The following is a 20,262-nucleotide window of genomic DNA, read 5'->3' as shown; positions in this document are numbered from 1 at the left end:
AAGAAAAAAAATTTGCCAGGTGTGGTGATGCATACGTATGGTGCTAGTTACTTGGGAGGCTGAGGTGAAAGGATTGTTTTAGCTTGGGAAGTTGAGGCTGCAGTGAGCCATGATAGCACCACTGTACTCCATCCAGCCTGGGGGACAGAGTGAGAGTGACACCTTGTCTTTTAAATTAAAAAAAAAAAAAGGAATACATCATAGTATACATTAAATTATTGCCTATTGATATATTTTGTTGAGTGCTAATGAGAAAGTTAATGGCAAACCCATTTTTTACTGTATAAATTAAGTTTAATTTCATTTTAGAATGAAGTAAGTTTGTTTTATTAAAAAGTAAGTTGAAAGCAACATAAATAGCACTCAAATGGAGACAGAAACACCGTAATTGTAGTATAAGAAGCATTAGAATGGGAATTGGGAAACATGAGTTCTAGTTTCAATATGGAAACTTTTTCCTGAAGCTCTTTACAAATTATTTGATTTCCCTGGTTTTCAGCACATTCTTCTGTAGCATTAACATGTTGGATTCATTGCTTTGATTCTTAGACCTCTGTGTCATCAGAAATACTGTTGAGGATATGAGCCCCATTTTAAATAAATTTATGATCCTCATGGCAGCCTAGGTTTGCATGTGTTAAATAAACAGTATTCTATGAATAACATTGTCTTTCATGTTTAGTGATGTTGCTGTTAACACTGCAGTGAATTGCATATATAAGCACCAAACTACATTACACACTCATGAACATGGTCCTTTGTTTTGAAAACGTTAATCACTGATTGATTACTCTTCATTGTGGAACTACTCTTGCCTTTGAATGTTTTGAGAGCTTCCTTTGTTCAGATCAGTCTGATTTTATTTCTGGATGGGTCTCTACTTTCCCTTTCCTCGCTGGTCAAGTGAGGTCCATCTTTAGTTGTTCGCTGCTACTAACATTTGATAGCCATGCTTCACCGAGTAAATTTGTAGATACTCTTTCTCTTAGTTTATGGTCTAGAGATCATATTGATGAATGAAATTATGAAGAGAGTACATATTTATAAAAAGTCAAAATTATTGGTGCAGAAAGTCTAGCTGATTGTGAACCCAAAATATCCGAGACAGGTCTCAACCAATTTAGAAAGTTTATTTTGCCAAGGTTAAGGACACATCCATGACACAGCCTCAGGAGGTCCTGATGACAGGTGCCCAAGGTGGTCGGGGCACAGCTTGCTTAATACATTTTAGGAAGTTATGAGATATCAGTCAACATGTGTAACATGTACATTGAGTCTATCTGGAAGGGCAGGACAACTTGAAGCAAGGGGCTTTCAGGTAATAAGTACATGAGAGACAAAAGGTTGCATTCTTTTGAGTCCTTGATTTGCCTTTCACTGAAGAAACAACTTAGTCTGGCTCAGTGAATCTGCACTTTTACATAAACAATAGGGCAGAAAAAGCAATCAGAAATGCATTTGGTGAGCAAGAGGGATGACTTTCTGTCCCACACCTGTGAAGATAAGCTATTAGTTTATATTGCCAGGGTGAAATTCAGCAGAATTGTTTGAGAGTGAACATCTGGAGGCCCACAAGGAATTTCCTTATGGGCAAATTGTGAGGGAGGTATGTAACTTTTTTATCTTTGTAGCTATCTTATTTAGGAATAAGATGGGAGGCAGGTTTGTCTGGGTAGTTCTCAGCTTGACTTTTGCCTCTTCCCTCGACTTACTGATTTTGGGGTCCCAAGATTTATTTTCTGTTCACATGATCAGTCAGATCGTTTGCTCTGTGAAGTTTCCTACACTTAACAGAAAATATGTACGCTCTTTTTCCTAAAGTTTTGTTGTCAGAGTCTCAAGTTTTTGTTTGGAAATTGTATTTAGTCACAGTAATTATATTCTGTAAAGTTCCAAAGAAATAACTTTGGCTAAGAAAAGAATTCTCATACGTAAATCCTCAGGGTGGGGTTATACCTTAATCCATCCTCATGTGTTCACAACTGGGACAATGTGTTGGCCAGTGCTGGTGCTCTGCAGCCTTGGATGGGTTTACCCAGAAAGCAGCTTTCAAATCAGAAACATTCATAAGGGAGTTGAAGATTTTATAGATAAATATCTATAATTCATGTCGTTTTCAAGTAAGTAGTATTTGAATCTTTTCTGGTTAGATAATAATAATTGCAAGTATGTTGTCATATAATAACAATATGCTTTTCACTATTTATTTTAGAGTTACATTGAAAAATGTCTTTAGGTGTTTATGGAATACTTTTTCTTTTCTTCTTGATCATCAAGGCTTGGACCCTGGCAAACAGATTAAACTGGATTCCAGTGCACAGTTTGGATATTACTTTCGTGTAACCTGTAAGGAAGAAAAAGTCCTTCGTAACAATAAAAACTTTAGTACTGTAGATATCCAGAAGAATGGTGTTAAATTTACCAACAGGTTTGTAAATCGTTATTACATCTTTAACCCTTTATTTTAATTCCATGAATGCTCTAACATGATGTGAATGTTCTATGGTAAGGAAGTTTTACTAATGCAGTCATCAGGTTAGAGTCAAGCTTTCTTTTCTTCCAAGTAGTAGTCAGCTGTCCCAACACCATTTGTTAAATAATCTATCTGTTCCCCATTGATTGAAGTGGTATTTGGATCTATTTTAAAGACCCTTTTTTTTGTCTGCACAAAGTATGTTGTATAGCTTTTTCTGTGTTACCGTATCTATTAGAGCTAGTTCCCCCTCATGTCTCTGCTTTAGTTATTTTCACATATTTTATCTTTTTATTTTTTCTTTCTTTCTTCCCTTTTTTTTTTTTCTCCCCTAAGACAGAGTCTTGCTGTGTTGCCCAGGCTGGAGTGCAGTGGTGCAGTCTTGGCTCACTACAACCTCCACATCCTGGATTTAAGGGACTCTCATGCTTCAGCCTCCTGAGTAGCTGGGATTATAGTCATGTACCACCATGTCTGGCTCATTTTTGTATTTTCAGTAGAGATAGGTTTTCACCAGGCTGGCTGGTCTTGAACTGCTGGCCTCAAGTGAGCCACCTTTCTCAGCCTCCCAAAGTGCTGAGGTTATAGATGTGAGCTACCATTTCTGACCCACATATTTTATTTTTCTAAAAAAACTTTAACTATCATTTATCAAGTTAAAAAATTATTCTGGCATTTCAATTGGATGTTTAAATTAGTTTAGGGAAATATGAGGTCATTCACTAGATTACAGCTTTTTAAAAATCATGTTTCATGTTGAAACAAATCTTAACCGTTTTTTTCCTGCCATTTTTCTGGCTAATCTCAGGAAGTCCCTGAAACAAATTATTGATAAGTAAAAGAATTACTTTTAAAAAAAAGTTTTTTTTTTGAGATGGAGTTTTGCTATTGTTACCCAGACTGGAGTGCAATGGCACAATCTTGGCTCACCGCAACCTCCGCCTTCTGGGTTCAAGCAATTCTCCTGCCTCAGCCTCCCGAGTAGCTGGGACTACAGGCACACACCACCATGCCCAGCTAATTTTTGTATTTTTAGTAGAGATGGGGTTTCACCTCATTGACCAGGATGGTGTCGATCTCTTGACCTTGTGATCCACCTGCCTCGGCCTCCCAAAGTGCTGGAATTATAGGCGTGAGCCATGGCGCCCGGCCTAAAAATTATTTTAAATCTATTTTAAAATTTTTAAATTAAAATCTTCTGCGACTTAAGGTAGGAGGAGGCTAAATCCTTTCTCCTTCTGGAAGCTATGGCCTGCCCTACTCCGTCCTCTCCTGAATTTTTGCAGAACTTTACAGGTAGCTTTTATATATATGATCCCCTGTCATCTGTTTATTTAACATGTACTTTTATTATATGCAGACATTCTAAGTGTTCAGACACCCTAATAATTAGTTTGTTCCTTATAACAATTTTCAGTAAAGAGGGTATGTATATTTCTCATTTTATAGGTGAAGAAGTTGGCAGCTAGTGTTGGTGGCTGCCTAAACTTAGATCTTCTGTTGTCAAATCTAGATGGGTTGTTTTTCCAGCACACTAGAATCCTCCTGGTTCAAGAAATGTATATATTTCAGCTTGGATAAGATAGAAATTTCAGGGTGTTCTAATCATCTTCAATTTTTTTATGGGTTAATTATAACATATATAAAAGAGATTGTATTAAATGATCACATTATGCCAAAAGCGAAAAGTCATTCACTGATTATGACCTGCAGAATCTGGTCCCTGCCTGCCTCTGCTTTTGTATTTTGCAGTTTGCCCCTTCACACGGTGGTCTCACTTTTATAATGTCTTTGCCTCTTGCATTTCTTTAATTCTTTTTGCCTGTTTCATAGTAGTCTGTTTGTGCTGCTGCTTCTCCGTGTACTCTTTTTGAGCTATACATGTCTGCTGTCCCATTGAGTGATTCCATTAAGGCCACAGTTATCATCTTGATGAACTGATATTCTCCCACTACTGATAATTACTTCTCTCTTTTCTTTCTCCTTTACATCACCTCTTTTTGTTCTTAATTTCAGTCCCTTCCTTGATTCCAGTGAATATTTTTTTCTTATTCTCATCTTCCTTGAGTATTTTTTATTTTAACTTCTTTTTTTGGAGACATGGTTTGGCTCTGTTGCCCAGGCTGGAATGCAGTGGCACAATTTTGGCTCACTGCAGCCTCCACCTCCTGGGCTCCAGCTATCTTCCCACCTCAGCCTCCCAAGTAGCTGTGACTACAGGTGTGCCCTAGTACTTTGTATTTTTAGTAGAGATGGGGTTTCCATATGTTGCCCAGGCTGGTCTTGAACTCCTGGGCTCAAGCAGTCTACCTGCCTTGGCCTCCCAAAGTGCTGGGATTACAGGTGTGATGCTATGCCTGGCCTAACCGCTAATTTTAATTTTCTCTTCAAATTGCTTGATAAGATTTGGTTTTAAAACATTTTCCTGGCCAGGCATGGTAGCTTACGCCTATAATCCCAGCATTTTGGAAGGTGGAGGTGGGCAGATTACTTGAGGTCAAGAGTTCGAGACCAGCACAGCCAACGTGGCAAAACCCTGTCTCTACTAAAATATACAAAAATTAGTTCGGTATGTTGGTGCATACCTGTAATCTTAGCTACTGTGGAGACTGAGGCACCAAAATCAGTTGAACCCTGGAAGCATAGGTTGCAGTGAGCCAAGAATACGCTGCTGCACTACATCCTGGGCAACAGAGTGAGACTTTGTCTCAATAAAAAACAAAACAAATGAAACCATTTTTGTGTCTTGTCCTGTCCTGTCTGTCCTGTCCTGTCCTGTCCTGTCCTGTCCTGTCCTGTCCGATGGCTCTATCACCCAGGCTTGGGTGCAGTGGTGCCATGTCAGCTCATTGCAATCTCAGCCTCAGAATTCCAGGTTCAAGGAATTCTCCTGCCTCAGCCTCCTGAGTGGCTAGGATTATAGGTGTGCGCCACCATGCCCAGCTTAACTTTTTTTCCTTTTTTTTTTTTTGTATTTTTAGTAAATATGGAGGGTTTCACCAGGCTGGCCAGGCTGGTCTCGAACTCCTGACCTCATGATCCACCCACCTCGACCTCCCAAAGTGCTGGACTTGAGCCACTGCACCCAGCCTTGTTTTTCTTATTTTGAAAACTTCTAGTATTAAAAGATATTTATGGTATAGTAATTAGAAATATCATGTGTGTTTGTGTTTTTGGTTTGTTTGTTGAGACAGTTTCACTCTTGTTGCCCATGCTAGAGTTCAGTGGCATGGTCTTGGCTCACTGCCACCTCTGCCTCCTGGATTCTAGCGATTCTCCTGCCGCAGTCTCCTGAGTAGCTGGGATTACAGGCATGCACCACCACACCTGGCTAATTTTGTATTTTTAGTAGAGACAGGGTTTCTCCATCATGTTGGTCAGGCTGTTCTCAAACTCCCTACCTCAGGTGATCCGCCCACCTCAACCTCCCAAAGTGCTGGGAGTACAGGCATGAGCCACTGCTCCCAGCCTGTGTTTGTGTTTTAAAAGGGGTAATGGCTTCAATCTTAAATAAGGATTCCATTTAAATATTTTGTTAAAGGGCAGACTACAGTTTTACTCAAGGGATATAATTGTTGTTGCAGAAATTGTGCCCGTGCACTATTTCAAACAGCATAAAAGAACATTAATAGATTGAATTCTAACCACATTTGTCCCTAAGGAGTTGTCCATTTTCCACTTGTATTTCCATTTTAATTATTGTTGTTTTGATATTTCATAGGATAGATACTTTGGATATGTTTCATGTAGTGTACATTGCTTCTAATACACATTTTAATATTTTTAATAAAAGTGCTATTTTGATTTGCAGCAAATTGACTTCTTTAAATGAAGAATATACCAAAAATAAAACAGAATATGAAGAAGCCCAGGATGCCATTGTTAAAGAAATTGTCAATATTTCTTCAGGTAAATTTAATGGAACTAATAATGTTTTGAATGTCACCTGGCTTTTGGTAATAGAAAAAAATCACATTTGAAGTGTGTTTTGTGTATTTTTTAAGGCCATTGTAGTTGACTATTTAATACATTAGGTTTCCTGTATAAGATAAGGCATGATATGTTATAGTAGGAAACGTAACTGGAAACTACTCTTATACATAGAAACAAAAATGGCAGAGAATCACAAAACTTACTATAGTTGAAACAAGGAAAGGGAACACTAGGGCCTACAACATACTGATATCTTGGGTTATCTATGGACTCATGCTCTGGGTTATGGAAATAAATACCATTGAAAAGCAAATATTAATCACACACAAGGCAAGCCTTTTTGAGTTCTGGGTGTCATTTTGTAGATTTTGAGTTAATTATAGTGGCACCATGTAAGATTATTTATTGTAATTAAAGGAACAGAGCAATCTTCCACTGTGTTATTGCCTTAGACTGGAATGAATGTATGTTTAGCACAAGGTAGTTGGTGATGCGTTAAGTTGGAAGGTTTTGCTGATCGTGGTGTGTATATTGACTGGAACCTTTAATGTGCCTTTAAAAAATATACTCAAGAGCTACCTTAACTGAGTAATTAAACATTACCAATTATGGGAAAAATGATGCATACTTGGCTGGTGTGATATAGAAGGAAGGGGAGAGTATCACCTATGTAGTAGTCTTGACAAGAATATTTAACCCGATTTTAAACAAGAAGTAAAAATTCCAATCAGTTTAGATTGTGGTGCATTCAAGGCCTGAACTTTAATAAATGTCCGTGTCACAGCAGCAAAAGAAGAAATCAACAGGTCTTAAAGAGACAGGGCAACCAAATGCAGTAGACAGTTGTTGATTAGATTCCAGTTTGGAGGTTGGAGTTAGGGAATAGCTATAGAGGGCACTATTGGGACAAATTGAGAAAGTTTAATAGGAGACATTATGGTATAGTGTCGGATTTCTTGTGTGAAATAGCAGTATTAAGTAGGAAAATGTCCTTATTCTCAAGATATGCATGCTAAATTATCTAAGGCTAATTTTTTTAAGAACGGTTATATACATGAGTAATTCTGTAAATTGTTATTGTGAATTATCGTAGTAAATCAGAAGGAAACATAAAATTCAAAAGTTTTAATTTTAATATACTTTATGTATTGTTGAAATGAGTGGAATTGATTTATAAAGATTACATTTTTGCTTGGTTGGTGGTATCAGCTAACTGTGGCATAATAATCTTGTAGCTGAATTATGTTTCTTAGGCTAGATTGCATTTTAAAGAACCCTGTAAATACTATTTATTTGAACTGTGGATCTTCCTTTGAAAATAATGTTTTTTAAGCACCTAGCAGGGTAACGTTTCTAGATTTTAACATTTAAATTGAAGGTTTTATATTACAAGTCAACTTGAATTTAAATGAAACTTCTTGGTCTGATATTACATATTATGAACAATTTTAATTAAAAATGTAATGGAGGCTGGACATGGTGGGTGTTTCACAACTGTAATCCCAGCAGTTTGGGAGGCCATGGCGGGAGGATAGTTTAAGACCAGCCTAGCCAACATGGGGGGGGGGGGGGCCCGACTCTACAAAAAAAGTTTTAAAAAATTAGCTGGGTATGGTAGTGCATGCATGTAGTCCCAGCTACTCAGGAGGCGGAGGTGGGAAAATCACTTGACCCCAGGAGGTCGAGGCTGAGGTGAGCCATAATTAAGCTACTGTACTCCAGCCTGGGCAACAGAGCAGAGGTTGCAGTGAGCCAAGATTGTGTCACTGTACTCCAGCTTGGGCGACAGAGCAGGAAGACCATCCCAAAAAATGTAATAGATCACTTTTATAATTTTCTAACACATGATTAAGTCATAAAAGTTCATGCTGTTAAGAGCCAATTATGTGACATGCAGAGTATAGATTCTTAATTAAGATGCCTTGGTTTGCTTTTGGTTTTATTTATTTATTTTTGAGATAGGGTCTTACCATGTTGCCCAGGCTTCAGTGCTGTGGTGCGATCATGATTCACTGCAGCTTCAACCTCCTAAGTTCAAGCGATTCTCCACACTCAGCCTCCCAAGTAGCTTGGGACTACAGGCACATGCCACCACACTTGATTAATTTTTAAGAATTACATTTTGTAAAGATGAGGTCTTGCTGTGTTGCCCAGGCTAGACTCAAGCAATCTTCCTGCCTTGGCCTTCCAAAGTATTGGGATTACAGGCATGAGCCATTCTGCCCAGCCTAGTTTTTTTTTTTTTAACTGTAAACTTATTCTTGTCAGTATGCTAACAATTTTATAAGTTTTATCATAATTAAAGCAAGTACTTCACTAATGTTTAATTCCTAAAGGCTTCTATTGCTATATGTTAGGGTAGTGTGAATTCTTTCTTTTTCTTTAAAAAAAAAAAAGGTATTAGGTAAAAAGTAATAAATTTCAAAAGTATACTGAGGCCAGGTGCAGTGGCTCAGGCCTGTAATACCAGCTTTTTGGGAGGCTGAGGCAGGTGGATCACCTGAGGGTCAGGAGTTTGAGATTGGCCTGACCAACATGGTAAAACCTCACCTCTATTAAAAATACAAAAATTAGCTGGATGTGGTGACAAGCGCCTGTAATCCCAGCTACTCTGGAGGCTCAGGCAGGAGAATCGCTTGAACCCAGGAGGTGGAGGTTGCAGTAAGCCAAGATTACACCACTGTAATTGACAGAGCCTGGTGAACAGAGCAAGACTCTGTCTCAAAAAAAAAAAAAAAAAAAAAAAAAAAAAAGTGTACTGAAACAGAGGAAGATAATTAGGTCGGGCTTGGCCATTCATAAGTTGGTTTTTATTTTCAAAACATTTGATCACTGTTAATGGGAACAAGGGAATAAAAAATGAGTTAAATTTCCTGCCCCTAGATTAAACTCATAATTTTTGTTTTTGTAGAATTAAATACTTTTAAATGTTCTGTGATGCTTTTGACATGATCGATATCTGTATGATAGTCTGAATGACATGTGGGTCATGTACCAACCTGTTAACATTTAGAATCTATTCAGAAAAATTTAAGCATTGTTAATTTCCTTCATGTTTTTTGTCTAGCATGTGTCAGAAATTTTTTTAATGTACCCATTAATAGCTTTTAGTTTTAATGCTCTAGAACAGTAGAATCTTGAAAATGTTTTAAGTGACAATTAGAAATTTAAATTTATGCTGACATTCTCTGCATGATACTGATGGGGAAAGAAAGCCAAACTAACTGTCTTACGGTCAGTTTGTACAGTATATCAGGCCTTTATGGTCACATTTCAACTTGTTACCTTTTTGCTTACATGTTTCTTATGATGATTTTGAGGTATCATTCTGGTTTCAGATATTTAAAATACAGGACAAGGTATGTCTTAAAATTAAGAGAATGTGTTGGATATTGCTGCATCTCGTTTCTCTTAACCTTATCAACATATTATCAAAAAAAAAGTATTATCAAAGTGTCTCCCTGTTAGTTTTCTTTTTTAAGGCTCTACTATATTTCTTTATAAACAACTGTACAGTTTTATATTTTACTCATAAGGGAAGGTACTCTATTTTTGTTTTTTGTGTGTTTTTGTTTGTTTGTTTTTGAGATAAGAGTTCCCCAGGCTGGAGTACAATGGCACAGTCTCAGCTTACTACAACCTCCACCTCCTGGGTTCACACATTTCTGGTCCCCCAGTCTCCTGAGTAGCTGGGATTACAGATGTGCACCACCATACCTGGCTAACTTTTGTAGTTTTGGTAGAGATGGCGTTTCACCATATTGGCCAAGCTGGTCTTGAATTCCAGCTTCAAGTGATCCCCCGGCCTCATGCGATCAACCACCTCGGCCTCCCAAAGTGGTGGGATTATAGGCATGAGCCACTCAACCCAGCCACTACTCTATTTTTGATAGCTATTCACAATGGGGAAGGATGTAGCAACACATTTTAACCCCATGTTGGGTTCCATTCAAATTTTGTAAGGCTAACTTTTGTTAGTTTTTAAAAGGATGCATAAATTAGGAAATGGGTTTTGAATTCCCTAACAGGGGGATTAAACATATTCTTATAGCTTACATCTGTTTATTATTCAGTATTCGTGTGTACATTTTCTGCTTTTATTTTTATACAGGCTATGTAGAACCAATGCAAACACTCAATGATGTGTTAGCTCAACTAGATGCTGTTGTCAGTTTTGCTCATGTGTCAAATGGAGCACCTGTTCCATATGTACGACCAGTCATTTTGGAGAAAGGACAAGGAAGAATTATTTTGAAAGCATCCAGACATGCTTGTGTTGAAGTTCAAGATGAAGTTGCATTTATTCCTAATGATGTATACTTTGAAAAAAATAAACAGATGTTCCACATCATTACTGGTAAAAAACCAGGTTTATGGGCTTTTGTGGGGATAACTTTTTTTTTTTCTTATATTAAAGTAGAAATGTATTTAAAATTCATGGAGAAAATTTCCAGTTCTTAACATTAGAAAGAGAACATACTATTCTTACCAGTTAATCGTATATTCACATTTGGGTTAGAGGGAAGATTTAGAAGGTGAGATAAAAGCTTATGAGAGAATAGTGTATTCATGTGAAACTTTTGTTCCACAGGTTCAGAGCATTTAGAAAGGAACATCCCTTCACACTCAAAGCTTACTTTTGAGCCAGTCCTCCAATAGTGAGGTCTTTGAAAGTCAGGCAGAATTGCCTGTGGGAGGACCTCAGGTTAGTGTAGGAATTATTTTAAGACGTGGCACTGTATTCATGTGAAACTCGGAAAAACTAGCCTTGCATATAGAATCATGTATCATATCTCAGTTGAGATGTTTGAGAGAGCTTAACTTGATTCTAGAAAACAAAAAAGGAAGTAGGAGTTGTGGGGCAAATATGTTTGGGAAACAGTTGATTATATTTTCTTTCCCCAAATGGATTTTCAAGTTGTTCATATAATCTAACCCCCAAAATTAAATTGCCTGTTTTTCAAAAGAAGGATCATGTCTTCAGGTATTTGTGTGGGCGTTAAGGGATTCGAAAGATTTGACCATACTGATACCTTCACTAGTAACCTAATTTACTAATAAGCAACAGTTTTGAGTTAATCAGTTAGGGCTGCACTGCCTTTCTGGAAGTTAACAAATTATCTCACGGGCAGCTCTGTGAGTCATGGGAAAATGTATATATGGTCCTTCTAGGCCACAGTCAAATTGCAGGTATATTTTTCATGGCTTCTCTTGATGAAAGGCTCAGTATCGGTTTGTCTGAAGAAATAATAGCATTGCTTTTGGGGTAAAATGAGCAGTAACTCTGTCGACATCTTTGGACAGCCTGTGGTTCTGCTTTTAGTATGCCCTGTCAGTGTAACCTACATGATTAATCATCAGTCTACAGTTTAGGACTATCAGTCCATTTATTGGTAGCAGAAATTTTAAATCTTGCTTTCTGATATAATTTGTTTTATAGGCCCCAATATGGGAGGTAAATCAACATATATTCGACAAACTGGGGTGATAGTACTTATGGCCCAAATTGGGTGTTTTGTGCCATGTGAGTCAGCGGAAGTGTCCATTGTGGACTGCATCTTGGCCCGGGTAGGGGCTGGTGACAGTCAATTGAAAGGAGTCTCCACATTCATGGCTGAAATGTTGGAAACTGCTTCTATCCTCAGGTAAGTGCATCTCCTAGTCCCTTGAAGATAGAAGTGTATGTCTGTCTTGTGAGAAGGAGAAGTATATTTGCAGATTCTCATGTAAAAACATCTGAGAATATTTGTCTTAGTTTAGTAGTTGTTTTCCTGCACATTTTATATACTTTGTATTATCTTAAAAGAGTGATTGATAATAACTGAAAAACTTTGATTTTTAAAATTGTCTCTTTAAGGTATCTGGTAGTAGCTCACCTTATAAATCTTGACTACCATGTTTTTGATTGTACTGTTCACACTTCCTGGAATCGTCCTTCTTGCCCTTTATCCAACTCCCTTAATCTTTAAGTCCTGAAGGATTGGGAATTCTACTTCTGTAGTGACTTTTTTGGTCACATGACCCTAAGGTCATGGGCGTTTCTGAACTACTCTTTGACATGCCTGTAACTTACATTTTTATTTTAGACATTATTAAAATGTTTTGTCTTTTTTTCACTTTTTAGGAGCTTCCTTGAAGGTAGGAACTATACCTTCTGTTTCTTGGTATTTTCTTTTTCTTTCTTTTTTCTAAGTTTTTTTAGAGAGACACAGAGTCTCACTGTGTTGCCAACGCTGGTCTCAAATTCCTGGGCACAGGTGATCTTCCTGCCTTGGCTTCCCAAAGTTCTAGGATTACAGGCATAAACCACTGCGATTCTCCTTCTTAGTATCTTCTAAAGTACATTGAATATAGTAGGTGCTTAGTAAATTACGCCTTAACTTCTGTGAGGTACTTTTGTTTGTAAGAATTATAAAAGCAATACAAATGTTCATGTAGTAATTAAGTAACAGGTTAATATTCATGACTTAAAAGAAATAAGCAAAACATGCTAGCTGGCAATTCACAGAAAAAGAATTAAATTGCCAATGAACACACGGACACATAATAAATTAGCAAATGTAAGTTTCACCCCTTTACATTCATTTGGTTAAAAATGAGAAAAGAATGGTAATAGCTGGTATTGGTAGTACTAGGGCAGGCACACAATTTACATGACCACCAAAAGTATATGCAGGTATCCATGTCACCACACCCTGGTCTCATCTTCATTTGGTTTTAATTTTTTTTTTTAATCTTGGCTGATTTGATTGGCATGAAATGAATGAAAGCTGCCTTATTTGGAATTCCTTTGATTACTACTAGTGTGCTTGATAATGTAAAACAATATGTATTCAGAATCTGTTTTCCTTTCTACCATCATGTTCATGCCTTTTTTCCCCTTCCTTCCTTTTCTTTCGGTTTTTTTTTTGTTTTGTTTTGTTTTTTTTTTTGAGATAAGATCTTGCTAGGATCACAGCTCACTGGCTCACTGCAGCTTCAATCTCCAGGGGTCAAGCAACCCTCCTGCCTCAGTCTCCTGAGTAGCTGGAAATACAGGTGTGTGCTACCATACCTGGCTAGTTTGGCTAGTTTTTAATTTTTTTTTTTTTTTTTTTTTTTAAGAGGCAAGATCTCACTATGTTGCTAAGGCTGGTCCTGAACTCCTGGGCTTGAGTGATCCTCCCACCTTGGTGTTTGAAAGGGCTGGGATTACAGACATGAGCCACCATGACTGCCCCATGCCTATTTTTCTATTCAAGTTTTAGTGCTTTTTATTGATGTTGTTTGTATATTAAGATAATCTGTTATGTTATAGCATATCCTTCCCAATGTATTGCGTTAATTTTGTTTTCGTATGTGTATGTTACCACATTTTACATCATGGCAAATTTCATGTAATTATGTGCTTCAGGTCTGCAACCAAAGATTCATTAATAATCATAGATGAATTGGGAAGAGGCACTTCTACCTACGATGGATTTGGGTTAGCATGGGCTATATCAGAATATATCGCAACAAAGATTGGTGCTTTTTGCATGTTTGCAACCCATTTTCATGAACTTACTGCCTTGGCCAATCAGATACCAACTGTTAATAATCTACATGTCACAGCACTCACCACTGAAGAGACCTTAACTATGCTTTATCAGGTGAAGAAAGGTATGTACTACTAGTGTACTGTAAATTCAGAATGTGATAATGGGAAACTTACTACCCTTGAAATCATTAGTAATTGCTTTATTCTAAGTTAGTGTAAATTGTTGATGTTTTTATAGAACCCATTTAACCCTTAATTCATAGTCTGGGGCCTGGAACATAGTATATTGTATTTCCGTATCTCATACTAGAACCACTCATTCTAAAGCATTCATAGAATAACCTGTACTCTTCTTTTATTTATTTTTTATTATTATTTTTTAAGATGAGGTTTCACCATGTTGGTCAGGCTGGTCTTGAACTCCCGACCTCAGGTGATCCGCCCGCCTTGGCCTCCAAAGTGCTTGGATTACAGGCGTGAGCCACCACACCCAGCCAAATAATCTGTACTCTTGAACATCTCACGGAGGGATTTTCTGCTACTTCCCACTGCAGAATGTTTTCTTGTTGGATTATGATAACAAATACTTTCAAGTTCCAAAGTTCTAGCTGTTATTGTTTAATAAAACCTTCATTGTAATTGGCTTATTTTATGTTTAAGAGTGTTATAGAAACAGGTTCATTTAAAGCTGGGGATTCTAGAAATCTTGAAATAGTAGTTACCACATGCAGAATGACTTATTCATTGTTATTTCATCCTTGCGGGAAAGTTTGTCATTCATGGGGTTGGCATCTAGTCAGATCCGTGTGTTGATGAGATTAACATAAGGCTTTTAAAGGTTTTGAAAATCATACTATAAGGATTGATTTCACCATCCTGGTCAACGTGGTGAAACCCCGTCTCTACTAAAAATTACAAAAAAATTAGCTGGGCATGGTGGCGCGTGCCTGTAATCCCAGCTACTCAGGAGGCTGAGGCAGGAGAATTGCCTGAACCCAGGGGGCGAAGGTTGCGGTGAGCCGAGATCACGACATTGCATTCCAGCCTGGGTAACAAGAGCGAAACTCCGTCTCAAAAAAAAAAAAAAAGGATTGATTTCACTATTCACCAGAATAACTTTTTCAGATGGCTCTCTGATTTTCCACTAACACATTTTTCTGCATCAGTTGGTTGCACATGAATGAAATAATCTTGTTTCTTTATCCTTTGTTACTTAAACTTCGTTGGGAATCCTTTTGAGTTACTGTGTTTGCATCATTATTATTGCTGTAGAATTCAGGAACTTTTAGATCTGGCAGTTACCATGAAATTTTGCTTTTAAATCATTGTGTTTTGTATGCTATAGAAATGGGTTCAGAATATTTTTTAAAAGGTCAGATGAAGTGAAGATAGAAAAAAATTTATCCTTTACTGTGGATGTTTAACAAACATTTGCTTCTACTTTGTTTTTGTTTGCTTCCTTTAGTTGTGCGAAGTATCCAGTTCTAGAATGTATGGGATATATGATGAAGTCAAACATTTTTTTACAGTTGATAAATAATTGTGGCAAAACATCTCTATAACTTTGCAAGCATCATTTGATTAAATGATTTAAAAAGTCTTAACTCAGTTTTAACTATTTCCTGCAAATAATAAATCAGTATTTTTAATTAAATGCTACTGGAAATTAGTGACACACCTCCCTCCCTTTGCTCCCTGCCTCCCTTCCCTCCCCCTCCTCCTCCCCTTCTTCCCTTCCTCCCTCCCTCCCTTCCTCCCTTCCTTCCTTCCTCTTTAGTTTCTCCCTCATGAAATGAGAAAACCTCAGAGATACTGGCTTGATTAATTTTTCTTCAGATTAAGATGTATTTGTCTAAGCCTTTGAGGATTATCTACTGAGATTTTTTTGCCTATTTTTATTTTTCCTACTATGTTTGTCCAGGATAAAATACAGCACTGTGTGCCAAGTCATAATTACTTTTCATTTGAGACTTAATTAAAATTCCTTTATTTGTTACTCTGATTCATTTGGCTAATGTATTTGAAATAATCCAAAATTAAGTTTTCTAATGACAAGGTGAGAAGGATAAATTCCATTTACATAAATTTTTGTCTCTTCTCGTGCTGTCCCCTCATGCTTCCCCAAATTTTTTATAGGTGTCTGCGATCAAAGTTTTGGGATTCATGTTGCAGAGCTTGCTAATTTCCCTAAGCATGTAATAGAGTGTGCTAAACAGAAAGCCCTGGAACTGGAGGAGTTTCAGTATATTGGAGAATCACAAGGATATGATGACATGGAACCAGCAGCAAAGAGGTGCTTTCTGGAAAGAGAGGTTTGTCACTTTGTTTTCATAGTTTACCTTAGCTTCTGTAATATTACATAAACCAGGACACTAAGATGAGGGTTTTTTTTCCCCTTTGTGTTTCTAGTGTTTATTTTTTTTAAATAATTTATTTGATGGCAAAGAATCCATCTCTGTGTCATTTTGATTTCTGCATGATCAAGATATGATTTCAAGTACTATAGTAGGAGTAAAGGAATATTAGCTAACCTAGGTTTAAAATTAGTCATTTCACTAAAATTAGTTATTATGGACCATAGATGTCTAGGTACATCTTTGTTCATAAATGAATATGTCAAGTTCATCCATTACATTACATATTAGGTAAGAAAAGGGCAAATAAAAAAGCATGATTCATAATTTCTGTCCTCTCTTTGTTTAGAATTTAGTTGGGGAGATAAGAATAATGAATGTGACACAGAGAATGGCATATGACCATTTTTATTTAAGAAAGCCATTTGTGGACAGGTTGTTTCAGTTCTCATGGGAGAAGTGGATTTTATGCTGGCTTTTCTTTGAGTAGTGGGTCATATTTGGATGTTCACATAGAAAGACCCAAGTACATGCCTTTTTTTTTTTTTTTTTTTTTTTAATTAGAGGTTTATTAGTTCTCTTCAATAATAAAAAAGAGTCTTATTTCACTGCCTGGTCCTGGCAACATTTACTGCAATATGCATTGTGACAACTTTTTTTTTCTTTGTTTGTTTGTTTGAGATGGAGTCTCGTTCTGTCTCCCAGGCTGGAGTGCAGTGGTATAACCTCTGCTCACTGCAACCTCTGCCTCCTCAAGCAATTCTCCTGCCTCAGCCTCCTGAGTAGCCGGGACTACAGGTGCATGCTACCACGCGTGGCTAATTTTTTGTATTTTTAGTAGAGACGGGGTTTCACCATGTTAGCCAGGAAGGTCTTGATCTCCTGGCCTCATGATCCACTGGCCTCATCTCCCCAAAGTGCTGGGATTACAGGCATGAGCCACCTCGCCTGGCCCATTGTGACAACTTGTTACTCGTTATGTTTTTAGCTTTTACCTGTATATTTATTATCATTGTTCTTATTTGAAGGATAGATAGTTACTACGATAATAATAGAAGATGTGTACTTTTTAGGCTCAAAAGCCTAAAAAATACAGTTTTATCTGTTGTACCTATACAAGCAGGAGAAATATAACTTGTTAATAATTTTAGGTATGGCAGGTTGCCATCCCAAATATAAAGTGGTCTTTTGTATTAACACTTTAATGTGTCGAAAATCATAGCTTTCAGTGATCCAGGATTAGACAGACTCTTTTATATAATCCCTTGTTTCCAAATAGAAAACAAGTCATGTACTTTTGATAACATTAGTTATAGTGTATTTTGAGCCGTGTGAGGCTGGTAACATTATTTCTACTTTATGAATGAGGAAAGTGTGTTAAGGAATTTACCCAAGAGTCACATAGCAAGTAATAATCATGCTCTCTGAAACAGCAATAACTTGGCAATAAAACAAAAATGAAGCATCTTCTGTATGTGTTAACTTTTCAGTGACTGTTTATGCCTTCCAGTATTCTTTGTAAACCTTGAATTCTTTTTTTCACAGAGGATTAAGTTTATGTATCAATTATAAAAGCGGAGGAATTTAGGAACTAGACAGTGTACACATAAATAATAAATATGTTCTTTAAATATTGGGTAGGCTGATGTGGGAGGAGTTCAAGCCCAGCCTGAGCAATGTAGTGAGACCCTCGTCTCTAAAAAAAAAAAAAAAAAGGAAAAAAGAAAAGGTTGATGTGTCTAGATGAAAATGAAACAATTTGTTGCTTTCTAACATGACTTTTAGAAAAGACATTTTAATTACTAATGGGACATTCACATGTTTTTCAGCAAGGTGAAAAAATTATTCAGGAGTTCCTGTCCAAGGTGAAACAAATGCCCTTTACTGAAATGTCAGAAGAAAACATCACAATAAAGTTAAAACAGCTAAAAGCTGAGGTAATTGCAAAGAATAATAGCTTTGTAAATGAAATCATTTCACGAATAAAAGTTACTACGTAAAAAATCCCAGTAATGGAATGAAGGTAATACTGATAAGCTGTTGTCTGTAATACTTTTATATTGTTTTATATTAACCCTTTTTCCATGGTGTTAACCCTCAGTGCTCATGGGTTATCAACTTAATAAGATATTTAGTAATATTTTGCTCTGAGGACATTTTCAAAGATCTTTATTTTGAAAAACGAGAGCTGTAACTGAAGACTGTTTAAATTGACATAGGCAATAATAAGTGATATGCTGAATTTTATAAATAAAATCATGTAGTTTGTGGAATTTAAGATGCATTGTAGTTCTTTGCAGTGTGACATCTATACGTATTTGTTCCCAAATATTTTGGAAGAAACAAGTAGCCCAGATTCCTTTTAAAGATCTTATACTGGAGGGCTCCATGGAGATGATTGCAAGTGACTCCTCGGAGTGTCCATCTGTTGGCAGGAGCCAGGTTGGCTGCATATGCATTAGCCAAGGAGCTTATTACACATCCAGAGTCCTACCATGAGCCTCCATTCCTTCTGCCATTCTCCCATCCCTGGTTTGTGAATGAAACATAGAAATCTGGGTTTAAACAAAACCTTTCAGGTTGGGAAACGTGATTTAGCCTACTTCTATTTTACAGTAAAGAGATGAAGGGGTTAAGAATTAGCAGCTAATCCCATGCAATGTGAGGGAAAAAGGACCGTCTTTTTAAAAAGCACAGTGTGCTGGTGGGGTATCTGTATAGGAAAAAATGAAATTGGACCCCTACTCCATGTTATATATAAAAGTCACCTCCACTTTGGGAGGCCAAGGTAGCCAGTCACTTGAGCTCAGGAGTTCAAGACCAGCCTGGACAACATGATGAAACCCCATCTCTACAAAAAAATACAAAAATTAGTGGGGCATAGTGGTGCATGCCTGTAGTCCCAGCTACTCAGGAGGCTGAGGTGGGAGGATCACCTGAGCCAGGAGAGGTTGAGGGTGTAATGAGCTGTGATGATGCCACTATACTCCATCCTGGGCAATACAGTGAGACTCTTAAAAGGAAACAAAAAATCACCTCTGCTGATTTTTTTTTAGACCAAATTTACAAGGTGACACTATCAAGTTTTTAATGTTTTATAGTTCTGTAGAAGATAACAGGAAAATATTTTTATATCCTTGACTTTGAGAAGAATTTAAGTCATAGAAAAACACCATCCATAAAGTTTGACTTATTTAACTAATTGAAATTAACTTCTATTAAAAGGCACCACAAAGTGAAAAGACATAATTCACAATGGAAGGACATACTGGTACCATATAAAATATCAAAGAGCTGGGCACAGTGGCTCATGCTTGTAGTCCCAGCTGTGCAGGAGGCTGAGGCAGGAGGATCACTTGAGCTCAGCAGTTCAAGTCCAGCCTGGGCAATATAGCGAGATGGCATTTCTTCTTCTTTTTAATACCTGGAATAAATAACTCCTATATAAAATCACTAAGAAAAGGGGTCACTCAAGAGTCTCAATAACGAAAAGAATCAATATTTTTCCAAGGAAGATATGCAAAGGGACAGTAAGCACATGAAAAGATGCAGATCAGGGAAATGCAAGTCGAAACCACAATGAGCTGCAACTTCACACTGATTACGACATTTAAAATCAAAAAGTTAGATGGTAAGTACTGGCAAGGAAGTGGAGAAATTGGACTCTCATGCACTGCTGGTGGGAATGTAAAATGGTGCAGTTGCTTTGGAAAACAGGCTGGCAGTTCCTCAGAGAAACAATTCCACTCCAATGTGTATATTCAAGTGGAGTCAAAACATATGTCCCCACAAAACTTGTACACAAATGTTTATAGCAGGATTATTCATAATAACCAAAAGGTGGAAACAGCCCAAATGTCCATCTGCAGATAACTGCATAAACAAAATGTGGTCTATCCATACAATGGAGTATATTATTCAGCCATGAAAGGAATGAAGGACTAGTACATGGTGCAAGTTAGATGAACATTGAAAACACTGCT

At 37.2% G+C, this 20,262-nt stretch overlaps 1 protein-coding gene across 2 annotated transcripts in view; it reads left to right on the top strand.

The window, feature by feature from the left end:
• MSH2 (mutS homolog 2) overlaps positions 1 to 18,552 on the top strand; it is an 87,553-nt gene extending 69,001 nt beyond the window's left edge. For both annotated transcript variants that reach the window (XM_078349403.1, XM_035272619.3), the window contains 7 exons: positions 2,278 to 2,428; positions 6,285 to 6,382; positions 10,518 to 10,763; positions 11,847 to 12,051; positions 13,800 to 14,047; positions 16,062 to 16,237; positions 18,109 to 18,552. In XM_078349403.1, coding sequence (XP_078205529.1) covers positions 2,278 to 2,428; positions 6,285 to 6,382; positions 10,518 to 10,763; positions 11,847 to 12,051; positions 13,800 to 14,047; positions 16,062 to 16,237; positions 18,109 to 18,279 — 1,295 coding nt within the window. In that variant the 3' untranslated portion in view covers positions 18,280 to 18,552. The remainder of the gene's footprint in view (positions 1 to 2,277; positions 2,429 to 6,284; positions 6,383 to 10,517; positions 10,764 to 11,846; positions 12,052 to 13,799; positions 14,048 to 16,061; positions 16,238 to 18,108) is intronic.
• Positions 18,553 to 20,262: the final 1,710 nt, after the last annotated feature.

Source organism: Callithrix jacchus, chromosome 14 (genome assembly GCF_049354715.1).
Source record: "Callithrix jacchus isolate 240 chromosome 14, calJac240_pri, whole genome shotgun sequence".
NCBI classification, from domain to species: Eukaryota; Metazoa; Chordata; class Mammalia; order Primates; family Cebidae; genus Callithrix; species Callithrix jacchus.
The sequence above is the reverse complement of the archived record's forward strand: the minus strand, read 5'-3'. Positions and strand labels throughout refer to the sequence as shown.